Below are 13456 nucleotides of genomic sequence, written 5' to 3'. Positions count from 1 at the left end.
TTCCCCACCTACGTACTTAGTAGATGAGTCCTCGTTATCGATGATGGAGACCTGGGGCTTGTCTGCCCAAATCATCCTCTTCTCTCTCTTCTCATGTACGTGGAATGATCACCTCCTCAGAGCATGGCCCTATACTTTAGTGATTCATGTGGACTCCCCCCCCCACTTACATAATAGATGTGCCTTCATCATCGATGATGGTGACTCGGGACCTTGTGGCCAAATGATTTCTCTCCTCTTATCATGCCTTGGATCTCCTGTCTGATTCTTATTCCAATTGTTTCATGGAATGATCACCTCCTCCTCGGAGTAATCTGTACATCCAAGCCTATGTTTACCCCTCAAGCAAATCAATTTGGTTGGCTTGCAATCACGCACGCAAAATAAGTTTCAGCTTAGACAATATCAAGCGTATATGGTCTCCCACTGGCTACTACTATGACTTCACAACACCAATATTTATTATATATATATATATAATGTTTGTGATAAATGATGGAACTATAAATGAGACAACTTTTAGAATAAGACAAGAAAAAAGAATTGATGGCTGCAAAGTGACCATGATGAACTCCAAACGTACCCTCAAAAGCATAGTTAGACAAACAGGCAAATAGGAAAAGAAGAGAAAAAGAAGGATACAGATAACAAGAGGCAAATATGATAGTGCTGCTTTTAACCCACTTTGATACTGTTGATGTGGACCCATATTGGTCAGAAAAGAAATATATGCATCCAAGAAAAGGAAAACAAGATAGTTCAAATGTGAGATTTATATTCAGTAGCTTTATTCCCCGTAATCTATCTTTTGCCTGCATGTTTCAGCTTCTCAAAAGGTGAGACAGCCCCATCCAGTGCCCATTTTTAGGGTTTGATATCATGTGGCCACAGCTAGCATCAGGACTCAGACTTGGAAAGCCACACAGCAACCCAGCTTTGGTGAAAGGATGGTGAGAGAGGCTTCAGATTCCCTCATCTTTTTGAGATACCAAGGAAGATATGGGAGAATGATCTGGTTCCGAAAGAGAGAGGTAGTGTCGCAGACTGTGATGGAATATTGGATACTGGCTTTAAGGTGGCAGCATGCGCGTTTGGTGGCAATGAGCTCATATGATATGGCCATTGGCCACTGTCTTTGTTCTTCTTCTCCCTTTTGCTTCAGCCAGCATTGGAGTGGCCTTCGTAGGCTGTCACCAACTCTGGTGCAACTCCATGTAATTTTCTTGCTGCATGGTGTGTGACGCAAACTGGGTCTCTTCTTTGCTTGCTTTGCTGAATCAGTGGATACCTTAAAGAAGAGAATCCCAAACGATGGTTAAGGAGAAAGCAGCGAAGCTAATGATGCCATTAAGACTCTCAAAAGAAAGCAATATCGAAAGCAACATGATGCCATCAGGACTCTCAAAAGTAGTCCACAGATTTGAGGATCACAGATTGCTTTTTATAATGTTCTAACTAGGTTTCTTTCGGCGCTTTGCTCGATCGATCCATGTGTCGATAAGTCATTGGTCACTTGGCACATTTCTAAGATAAAAAAGCATTGAGGTCATAGTGAAGGGATAAAAATGAGTACTGCATGCCTTTTGCATTTCCTTACTAATGCTTGATGACTGTGGGTGAAGATCCAAGTATTTTTCTCATCTCTGGTTTCATTTTGCTTCTTGTTTCCAATAACTACATCAAATAGGAAGAGAATCAAAAGCATTCAAAGTTATGCAGTACATGCCTTTATGTAATGTCTACACTATAAGCTATCATATACTGCATATACTTTTATGTATTTGTACACTATTGCTGGCAATTCTGCCAGTAGTACATGATGAAATCGATTAAACCTGATGAAAGTGTTAGGCCTTATCTGTACTCTGTTTAATGAAAAATTCTAGTAATTAATTGGATCAACTTAACTATGATAGTTGATGATCCATATCCTCTTTAGACAAATCTCTTTTCGTTGGAGAATTCTAAGAATTGTTGGGATACTTTTCATTTGCTGTCTACTATCGATAATTATAAAATGATATTCTATTTGGTAAAAAAAAACAAAAAAAACTTGGGCAAGTAAACTTTAGTATCTTTTAAGGAACTCATTTCCTACCAACTTAAATCTTTTGTTTTCTTTCGGCAATAAAGTTCTTTACTTTTTTATCTTTAAAAAATAGATGTCATTTTCGGGACAACTGATCAGTAGCTGTAACTGAAGTTAGATGTCTGCTAAACTTTGGAAAAGGAACCAACAATATCTTGTATGGATTTGAGAGGTGATTCCAATCAAATTGGACCTGCACTGTGTAATTTTCTGCATGCTTTAGGGCAAAAAATGAGGGGGCATGTTAGGATAATATCAACAAATAAGTGAGAGTATTCAGAAAAATAAAAAAAAGAAACAGAGCCTTGACTCCCAGAATAAACCCAACCTTGCTACTTGGTGTTGGTTGAATCTCAGAAGAACCAACCTTGATACTTTTCATCATGACAAGATCCTGAGTTTGAATTCTTGTGGAGGTGGTGCCCATGTATTTGATCCAATTGATTCAAGTATTAGGACCTTTGTGCTTACTGGACTTGCAGGGTATACTCTCTCTGCAACACCAGCTCAAACTAAATTCTTGTACTAGCATGATGGCCTTCTTATGCAAGCATTAGCTTGTAGAACCAGTGAATACATTTTTATATATGGAATAAAGATAAGAAGATAAGGACTTTGTGAATTGAAGAATTATATTTACTGGAAATTTTGGGTTTAAGCTTATAACAGAAATTCTCACTAATCCAAGCTTTAATGGTGTGCACAGACTGGATCTTGAGGCACCTTGAGAGATGTTTCCTTGTAAGAAAAGCAAGGGGAAATTTTGTTTCTCTAAAAAGGCTTTTCTGGAAATGTACATTTTTCCTGTATGTCAAGAATTATAAGCATCAAACACAATTAACTCCAGTGGCTCCTTGTGCCTTCAGTCCTTATAAATCATTGCTGTGCATTCTCACTGTTGTTTGCATGCCCTTTTCTATGGAAATTTGCAGAATCTTTTAACTGATGCCAGATAATTGAAGATCTAAGTGACACTGAAGTATGCACTGAACAGTCTGCTTAAGGTTTTTTTTTTTTTTTTTTTTGTGTTTACTTACATACAATGGCCACTTTTACTATCATCCTCTTTTTTTATTATTATTATTTTGGTGCATGGGGAATATAGCTTCTATTAGCCCTAAAATGACTCCTACTATCAGATATTTTTTATAATTTTTAATTTGTAGAGAAACCTGTGTGTCATCCTGGCACAATACCTGTAGAGATATGAGGTATAATAGTAACTTAAAGAAGTTAAAGTATGTGTATGTATATTACTTAGTGTCCATTAAAGATCATAGGAATTCATAGGAATGCTTGGGTAGATGTTAAATGTTCATGCATCACAACCTTGGTGTAGCCTTGAAATTAAATATGCTGAGAATGTTAATTCTTGATGTAAGAGTCCATGATGATACTTGTATATGTAAGAGGCCAAGCAGAAGTGGCTTTTTAACAGAGCTATCATGTGTTGGATAATTTTCTGTTTGTCAATTATGATATTATCACAATAGAAGTTCTTTTTTTAGGATTTTACAAAAATTACAAAAATAATATATATTTATGTTACTACAATGACTAGAAATGCTGTTAATATTTTAAATTCAAAGAACAGTGATATAACACCATGATAGATAATAACTGTCATAAGGATCATAATTATGATGAAAATTTTTTTATCAGAACACCAATGTCCAAATTGCTACTATTGTCATCCACATTTCAAGACATGGACTCTGTTTTAAGTGCTGAGTGCCAAACTGGTGCCATGAAATCAATTCAGCTTACATTGTCAAGTCAGTTTGATCTGACTAAAAGGCTGAGTACAATTCTGATGACTGATAACTTTTCCAGAAAGCTTTTACTCATCTATAAGTAGGATGCCAACCAATGAGTAATTTGACACAAACAAGCCAGAGATGCATCAAATAGTGGTAATCAAGAAACAATGAGTTTACTAAATTAACAGGAAAAAGAGTTTTATTACAGAATCCAAAGTTGAGACTGCATTGCAAATTGAGACCAGAATTTATTCTTCAACATCGTAATCAAGGATCGGCAATTACACTGCTGGGATCTCATCCGCACTCTTCCAGTATCTGTTGTAGAACCACATTGAATCAGCAGCCACTGCATCTCCATCCTGGTTTCTGTGCCAAGTGTAGTAGGCATGGGTTCGATTCTTGATCTCAAAGACAGCATGACCAAAGCTGGCTTCTCTGAAAGCCGAGTAGCTGGGCTGTGGCTCTGACATGCTTCATTTTAGATGCAAAAAGAAAAAAAAGGATCAACAAGAAGAAATTTTCCTTGTATTCGTGCGATCTTAAAATGTTAACAAGCATAGACTATATGTTTCATGTGGAGTCTTACTTGCTAGCAAGCCCTTCTAGATTTCCTCCATCACCAATGGTGATATATACAGGAGCTGATTCATCTCGAACTGGTTTACATTTTCCATTCACTATATTGTAAGCTATATTCGATACTCTGTGCTGCAACACAATGAACATTTAGGCCATTAGAGAGAGATCATATTGAGGTTGGTCTTTAAACAAGGCATCAATTCGGTTATTATGATGATCTTCCATCAAAGAAAATATCATCAGAGCATCAAATCTGGTATCATTATTCTTATACCACCATATCTAATCAAATACTAGTAGAATACACACTACAAAAAGAAGTATAGCATGGTTAATGGCAGTACAACTAGAGGAAGCACCCAAGTCAGATGTAAGTATGGAGAAGAGTAACCAGAATGTAGGAAGGAAAGAGATGGCCAAGAGATACTTACACTGCGTTCATAGGCATGAACATGCCCGGCAAATACAACATCGACTTTGTTTTGTACAAACCATTGCTCATACATCACTCTCATCGATTCTCCTTCCATGTAGTGATAGTTGTAGCTGTTGTACCATGGTGAATGCATTAAAACAATCAGCCATGGAGTCTCACTCCTGTTCACTTTGGGTAGCTCTTCTTCAAGCCACTTGTACTGAGGGGTGTACTTTCCTGTTAAAATGAAACACAAACAGTTAAACACCAAAAACCTTGTACAAAAGAAGGCAAAGCCAAATAGATGTAAATTTAGTGTTACCAATCAAAAGCTACCAGTGTTTAGTAAGAAAGTAATACACAAATACTGATGACAATCCAACCAAAGAATATCAAATGGAAAAGATTATTCTGAAATATGTGAGATATGTCTGAGTATGTAACATAACAATCTTTTACACATACACTGACCATTTCATCTCAAAGTGAATGCAAAAAATTGAAAAGTCATCTGCTTCTCTTGCATTGTTAAGATGTCGGCAATGGAAACCTGACAGAGCATCTGCTAGTGTAATGGTAAGAATTTTCCAAATACAAATGTGCTTATTCATCATATTATAATAAGATCCACTTCTTTACAACAGAAGTGCAAATTATGCACAAGATGGCAATATATAACTTTTAATGGTCCATGCAGATGAGCTAAATATAAAATTAAAACTTCAGAAAATGTTCAGATGAGCTAAATGAATCAGGGCAAGAAAGGGTAAAAGAACACTCGATATACAACACTTGCTTGAGTCATTACAAATTATTTTTTATGAAGCAGAAAGAGAACAGATGCAACTACAAGAGAGTTACTATTCTCATTTAAATTAGATATAGATATCATATAACTTCTCACACTCTATAACACTATGTCTTTAGAAATCCATACCATATGCCGAATATGATGCCAAAACAATTATGTATGCTGATGCCCGCTTGATAGAGTACCAAAAAGGAGCTGTGCTGCCAGAAGATCTATAGGGAACATGATATCTGTGTATGAATGGCTTAAATGGTACAGTTTCCCCCTGAAAAAATGTTATAAACAATTCAGCTCTTCCAAATTCTTGCAAACCGACAAATGGTCAAAATTTCTAAAGAAAATTTATAATGAATCAAAATGAATACAAAAAAATGTGAGATCAGTTTATCATTTCTAACCTCATTATTTCTCATCCATGTTTATTTATATTTATGTTATTGAAGCTTCTATCTGTGTCAGATACTCTCTATTTAATTCATTAGTGTGAATTTTCAAATGATAAGACCTCCAGAAGATGATGCTGTTATTAGAAGCACTTTCATGTCTCAGTTAATCTTTTTCTACTTATTTTAATTTAATTTTCCAGTTTGTGAAACTTTAAAAGCCTTAATATGAGAATATTTTTGCCTTTAAACCTTAAAGAGGGATGCATCTGTTTCTGCTTGCTAATTAGATGCTAAAGCGGATTTGATGGGCACTGATACAAAATGATTACCTACTTGGTAACGTTATTTCAAAGCCAGAAATAGTGGAATGTGCATTATCACAAATAGAAAAATGACCAGATAAAAATTATAATATCTATGGATCAATCATCATATACTCGTAAGTTTAGATATCTGCCTTCAGCACCATATAAATATTCTTTCCTCTCAGTGGACAAGTTCTCTATAAGTGAAAGCTACATGGTATCTTCTTTAAAGACTTCCACCAAAATCTTGTGCATGTTTCCCCCAAATGGTCGTAGTGAAGAAATAGTTCTCCATCTCTTAGTTGTTGGATTATTTTCGCTTGATTATGTATAATCATGCCATACCATCTCAATCCTCATTTTGACATATTGATTCAATTTCCACACCAATGTGTATCCTCTGTTCATTTGGCTTGTATCTTCTAAAGACACAGAATTGACAGTATACATTTTCCAAAATTAGTAAAATGGCTTTGTTGTTGCCACCACGTATGTAGCATTTCTGTGTTCTCCGATATCAAATGTTAATGGTGAAGACCACAATTAACAAGAAATGAGTTCAAACACTACGATCAATCTAGTCCATTAAGACACCAAAATGTATGTGAATGTAACTGTCCCACTTACAATTTCCGGAGCGAAGTCAATCTCATGATTTCCTGCAGTCCAAATCCAAGGTTGATATGCTGTACTTCTTTCAACAAATCTACCCCATGTATCCCATCTAACATTATCATGATTCGGATAGTTATCAGCATAAGAGAGGTCACCTACAAATAGCACTGCCTGTCCTTTTGGATTGGCCTCGTAATGAGTCAGTGTACTATTTGAGTCATAACTCTGTCCAAGATCACCTGCACATCATGCAAAAGGATCAGAAAAAGAATGTAATACTGGAAAGGATTCTACAGGCAGAATACTAAATAGAAAAAAAAATCTATTCACTACTATCCATTGAATTAACCAAAATTTCAGATGCAGAATGAAAACCAAGGATCAAAAGCTTCAGTGTTTGCACCTTAATTAGAGGAGTGTATGATAAGAATGACTATTGCATAGGAACGAACTGATCACCAAATATGCCACATATGATCATGTGATAGTTTAGCTAAGTTGAAGTGAAGAGAATCTTAAAGGAAGAACACATTTTAATGAACAGAAAGAAACATTATATTCCCGACAATCTTTTAGAGATATGGACATGATAGTCAACTTTAGATGATAAAATTGAGCTAAAAGCCCATCTTATGTGAACCATGCGTAAATCACATGCCCGCAATCTTTTAGAGGTATCTTCGTGCTTCTTATGTTACAACCTATCACATCAAAAATATGCAGACATTTTCTTTGACCATTTAATGAGTCTATACTCACAAAAACGAAGAAATCCACTTCATTCAAGGAGGAGGTGGGTAGTTAGTCCAGTGAGTAAGAAAACAACACAGAAAATGGACGTCTTCTGACAAAGAAGGTGCTAAACGGATGCATGAAACACATGCTAATCAAGTTTAATCAGCATAATATCATCATAAAAGTCTTTGATTTCTGTATAACTTTCAGATCCACCTTCCTTTGGAAGTAAGTAAAGAAAGATTCCCGACAAAATTTCTTGGAAACACTATTGAGAAAAGACTCTTCTCTTTCTCTGTTTCTCATCTCTTTTAGGTAAATGTCAGAAACTTTCAATGTTCAGGAAGGTGATATCAGTAAATCAATTCTTAAATAACAAAATAATGAGAGATACCACTAAAACAACAAAATCAATTCAGTGACTTGCTCTAATACATACACACAACTGCAGCAAATTTAACAGACATGTCAAATCCAAGTTCCAAAATTTCACTGACATTTAATAGGATGATCAGAAGTCACCAGCAATGGAAGGACTACTTTTGCATGCAGCAATACAACATCACAGTGACATGAATCAAGATAGTATAAGAAAAAATATACCTATAAGACCAAAGGTGTAAGGAACATCTGGACCAACTTTAGGTGGGGTGGTGAACCAGAACTTTCTAACTGTGTGTCCAATGCCGACAGCATAGTAGTATTTAGTATCATGCTGTAGCAAAAGAACAAAGAGAAACAAGTGATGAGGCAGGCGGTGTGAATCAATCATACAGATTAGAAAGAGAGAAAGAAGGAAGAAAAGAAAATGATTACTCAATCACCTTCAATTTCCTGATGGTGCAGTGATGGATGTAGCCTGAGGTATAGTTGTAGAACTCGTATCGAGTATGCTTGCCTTCAGCAGAGAAGATAAGCTTGTTGCTGTCAGTGCCATAAAGAACCTTACTGGAGCCAGGCTCAGCCTCGGTCACCCATGATACGATCATGGCAGAGCCATCATGGTTCCCTTGGGTAATGTGCACCTTCGAGGAGAGGAAACAACAAGAGTTGCTTATGATGATGCGACAAATCAAATAGAAATTGATCTTCCACTGGAGGAGTATTCTTGTCCCAAAAACAGATGTAGTTATATATAGATTGCAATTATTACATAGAAAGAATACATCATGTAAAAGATCAAGATTTGAAATCAATACACAGTAAAATTGAAGATGGAAAATAGTACGGACCAAGCAAGAACAGGATTGCATTTATTATGAGACAAGACAAGGACATTCTTAGCAAGAGAAAACCCTGGTAAAGGGTATACTCCTTTGATATGAGTTATATTTGGATTTCATTTATTCATGGAAACAAACAATTAGGTAAAAGATCCAATTTTGAAATGTTATCAGTAAGATAGCAAAAGAAAAGGGCATCGATCGACACACGAACATTCTTAGGTAATGCCACAGCAAGGAGAAGTTCTAAAACAAGGCTCGTCTTTTGCAACGAGGAGAAAAAAAGGCAGAGCAGAGCAGAGCGACAACAAGAACTACTATTCGGTTAAAAGATCAAATATTTAGATCTTGACACCGTAAGATGGCAAAAGAAAAGGTCATAGATCAACGCAAGAACAATCTGAGATAACGCCGAACAAAGTACTCCAACAAAAACAATCCGAAGAACGATCAACAGCAGGAAGATGCAACTAGAATAAGAACAGAACAATGAAAGGCGCCAGCTTTAACCACAAGGAAGAAAGGCAGGCACCTGCTGCGGCGCGTTGTAGCCCGGCGGTACGCGGAAGACGTCGCTGTCGATCGGCATGTCGATGGCCTTCTTCGCATTCCTGACGAAGGAACTCGTGACCCCGCCGTCGGACCGGTCGACTAATCCTGCGACAACCACGGCCAGGAGAAGCCCGAGAAGGAGAGGAATCCGTAACCATCTCCCCATCTGATCTCTCCGTGATCGCTCTCTGTGTCGTCTCTGTCCTCGGCCTCTTGGTGTCACTTATATAAGAGAGCTAGGAAGCGAGAAAACAGGGGAATATGCGGAGGCAGGTGCGGTGGGATCGGCTCGGATGAAATGGAAGGCGAGAGGGGAGGGAGAGATGGGGGATTGGGAGTTGGGACTGAGACTGGAAAATAAGAGATTTGACTTCAAGCTGTGCGGAATCGCGGGCGGAAGCAAGACGAGGAAAGGACAAATCTTGCCGTCGACATACGTAGAAATGAGATGGCGTGACGATGACATTACAACGTTGACATTGAAATATTCTAGTCGTCTGGTCGACAAGAATATATGATTTATATTTTTATTAATATATATGATTTTTTTTCTTTTTTTATTAGGAGAGAATAATCTCCTCCATATAAAATGCATTTGTTTGATTTAATTCAGTTGAGTCGGAATATATATATATATATATATATATATATATATATATATATATATATATATAATTACTCTTATTTTTTTTTTCTCAAATATTATCTTCTAACTTAAAAACTATCCAAACTAGTCCTCCTTCTCTAATACTTTTCGTCGTATTTTGATTGCTTTCATTTCTATCATCATTGTCACTATAATCCCATCATTTTGTCTTCCCTCTCCTCTCTCATCTTTTCTCATCGCCCACCTTTCCTCCTCCTTTTTCTATCTTGTATTGTCTCCATAGATAATAAGCAATGGATGATAAACGATAATAGTAGGTGAACAACAGACGATGACGAAGACGACGATAATAATATACAAGAGGAGGAGGGATAATTTAAATCTAATATTAATATATTAAAAAAGATATATAATATATATTAAATTCTAATATTTCCTCGTATGATCATTAAAAAAATCATACTAGACTTGATGTATACTAAATCATGATGCAAGCAAATAAGAGGAGGGAGGGAGATTTGCATAAATATCAAACAATGGATAAAACGGAGAGGGATGGATTTATAATTCAAACTGATGACTTCCTCTATGCCACCATAATAAATATTTCATATTTGATAACAACAAATTAGGAAAAACAAACCCTATGTATTTACAAAAGGGACCAACTTATACTAAACTCTAATAATTATAGTCAAATTATTTGGTAATTGTAAATTTATAATTTTAATTAAAATATTCACCATCTTAATGAGTAAAATGAAATAATAGTCAAAGAACAATGAGATATTGGGCACACACTACTGGAACAATTAAAATAGTTAATTTTCCAATCATTAGTCAGCTATGACAATAAAAAAAAATGGTAAATCAAATAAAAAAACTTACCTACTAAGCTGATCTCAAGGAAAAAAATTTCAATCATTAATTGGCTAGGTGACAATAGCAAAAATTTATTCAAATAATTTTCAAGGGGATAAATAATGAAGGAAAAATTTAATTCCAAGATCTTTCAATGATCTGATAAAATTTTTATCAATTAATCAAGCCTTTAATTTTTAGTAAGTGAATCCATTTATCATCGTTGTATCAGTATTTTATATGTAAACTAATCAGATGATATTCTAAACTTTCAATCTTTAGCAAGTAGTTATTGTACATTACCATCGGACTAATGTTTAAGTATAAAATCAAAATTTCTAATTTAGTATTAGGCTAAGATATTACTTTTTAAAATCAATGATGAATCTAAGTGGAGGTTAACACATAAAATTTGTTGGCTTTGTTTTTGAACTCTCAATCTTTGATAATATCTATTATTTTAGGTGTTTAACATTTTTTTCTACTTATTGGACTTGAATATATATATATATATATATATATATATATATATATATATATATATCAACATCAATAATTAAGTCCAATAAAATTCAGTAGCATCAATCAATTAAAAGGTGATTGAGATTTGAAATATGACATTCCATCAACAGCAACTAGTTGGGATCTTCTTCTTCAGAGTCTGCATAACCTTTCCATGAAGCAACATGATGTACACACCCCATCACAGTGACTTCACTGGTTCTAATGGTCAGACTGGTCTGCTGGCTTCAACTTTCTTGAACTTTGAGATGAGCATATGAGGATGTCTTCTTCCCCTGCCATGTTCAGAAAGGTAGAGTCTGAGGTTTGATGGAGCTGGGTCAAGAAAGGACCCTCTACTATTTGATTTCCTTGGAACATCATCATTGACTCTGATACTAGAAAGTGAAAGATCCCCACTACGATTGAAACTATCGGAACACCATTGGTCAATGGTGTTCTAAAGCCAAAGAAAAAGAGAGACAGTGGAAAAGAAGTTTCTGACAAGGAAAAGAAAAACCTCCCATTTGCCAGAGAAAGAAGAAACATAAATGTTTGTATCATTTTTTTCTCTTTGTTTTATGGAAAAAACATGTTTGAATAGAATCTCAAGTTTTCTGAAATGAGAGAAAAACCAATCATAACATTGCCATTGCCATTGCCATCTTGATGATAGCAAATTCCAAGCAATCACATCTCAGTGTCAAATAGATGGGTCAACTTGAACGCAGAGTGGTCCTAACCAATTATTAGGTCTTTGGGTTCAAGGTTTAACTCTAAGTTGAGTCGAGTTAGCGCTATCTCGAGACCAAACTCAAACTTAATCAGAGCCTAGTTTAACCCGATCGAATCCGATTTAGCATTATATTCGTCGTAGCATTTATAATTAGTATTAATTTCAAATAAAAAACATTCGATCCATAAATTTGGTTGTATACAACCTAAGTAACCTAAATTGTAGCACCGCTCTAACATACCCTCTCAATTCGAATCTATTGAACTGTAACGATTGGTGATAACCCTCAAGAGTAGTTGAGGAAGAATGGTCCAATGGTTGACTACTTACTTACTATTTGAACGAAGTGGCTTGGGAATCTTTTAATCCATTGCCTTGTCACTTTCAAGGATGGGTTCATGAGACAGATAAGATGCCGATGATGACTTGTAGCGGATTGCTTAACCGAGCTCAAAGGGGATGCCACTAAATCTATGGGTGGGGATCTTGGACGATCCACCAAAGCATCAACATGTCACAAAAGACATCCAAATGGTGGATGGATAGCTTTGGACAACCCAAATCATTCGAGCGTGAGAAGAGATCAGATAGCACGTTTATTTATTTATTTGACTTTTTTTCTTGTCTAAAACCGCATCCTCAAGAGAAATAGAATCAGACGGGATCGAATCGATTTAAAATTGATTTGATCCGAAATGATTCACTAATGATTCAATTTTAAAGATTATAAACCAAATCAATTTTAATTTGAAAGATATCAATTCAATAAATTCTGAAGCTCTTACTCGATTCAAACCGATTAATCAAATCTATTTAGATTCTTAATTTTATAAATAATGTAGACTCAATTTTATAGATAATATCACGTCGACTTAAATTAAATTAGTTAATTTATGCAGTCATTTATCGCATAGACTCAAACATTTAAAGGCGCCATAAAAAGAGATACAAAAAAAAAAACCCAATCCATGAAATTAACTATACACTCAGGACTTTATTTACGTGAGATTCCAATACAAATGTCTAAGCTTTGGACAAGTTAATACCACAAGAGCCATCACCTAAAAGAATGATCCCAAAAAAAGAGGGAGCAAAATAACGTCCACAAAGCACACTGCCATCAGGGGGTTTGCCAAAACATGCACATCATTCTCAACACCATCTCAGATCATCCTTATCTGTGCTGAGCAATAAATGAGCAGTTTCAAAATTCAACCACACAACGAGCATTCGATCTCAATAAACAGGATCAACATAATGCCCAGGCATCAGGAAACA

At 35.6% G+C, this 13456-nt stretch overlaps 1 protein-coding gene across 1 annotated transcript; it reads right to left on the bottom strand.

Annotated features, from left to right (window-relative positions):
• Positions 1–4003: 4003 nt before the first annotated feature.
• Positions 4004–9812, bottom strand: LOC135663666 (purple acid phosphatase 2-like). Its single transcript, XM_065176849.1, has 8 exons — positions 9454–9812; positions 8523–8723; positions 8302–8413; positions 6976–7202; positions 5784–5922; positions 4863–5083; positions 4439–4560; positions 4004–4323 (listed from the first exon to the last, which is right to left on the bottom strand). Exons 1-8 carry the CDS (start codon positions 9637–9639, stop codon positions 4131–4133), a joined length of 1401 nt encoding a protein of 466 aa, XP_065032921.1. The 5' UTR covers positions 9640–9812; the 3' UTR covers positions 4004–4130.
• Between the last annotated feature and the right edge of the window lie 3644 nt (positions 9813–13456).

This window comes from Musa acuminata, chromosome BXJ1-4 (assembly GCF_036884655.1).
Source record: "Musa acuminata AAA Group cultivar baxijiao chromosome BXJ1-4, Cavendish_Baxijiao_AAA, whole genome shotgun sequence".
Classification (NCBI taxonomy): domain Eukaryota; kingdom Viridiplantae; phylum Streptophyta; class Magnoliopsida; order Zingiberales; family Musaceae; genus Musa; species Musa acuminata.
The sequence above is the reverse complement of the archived record's forward strand: the minus strand, read 5'-3'. Positions and strand labels throughout refer to the sequence as shown.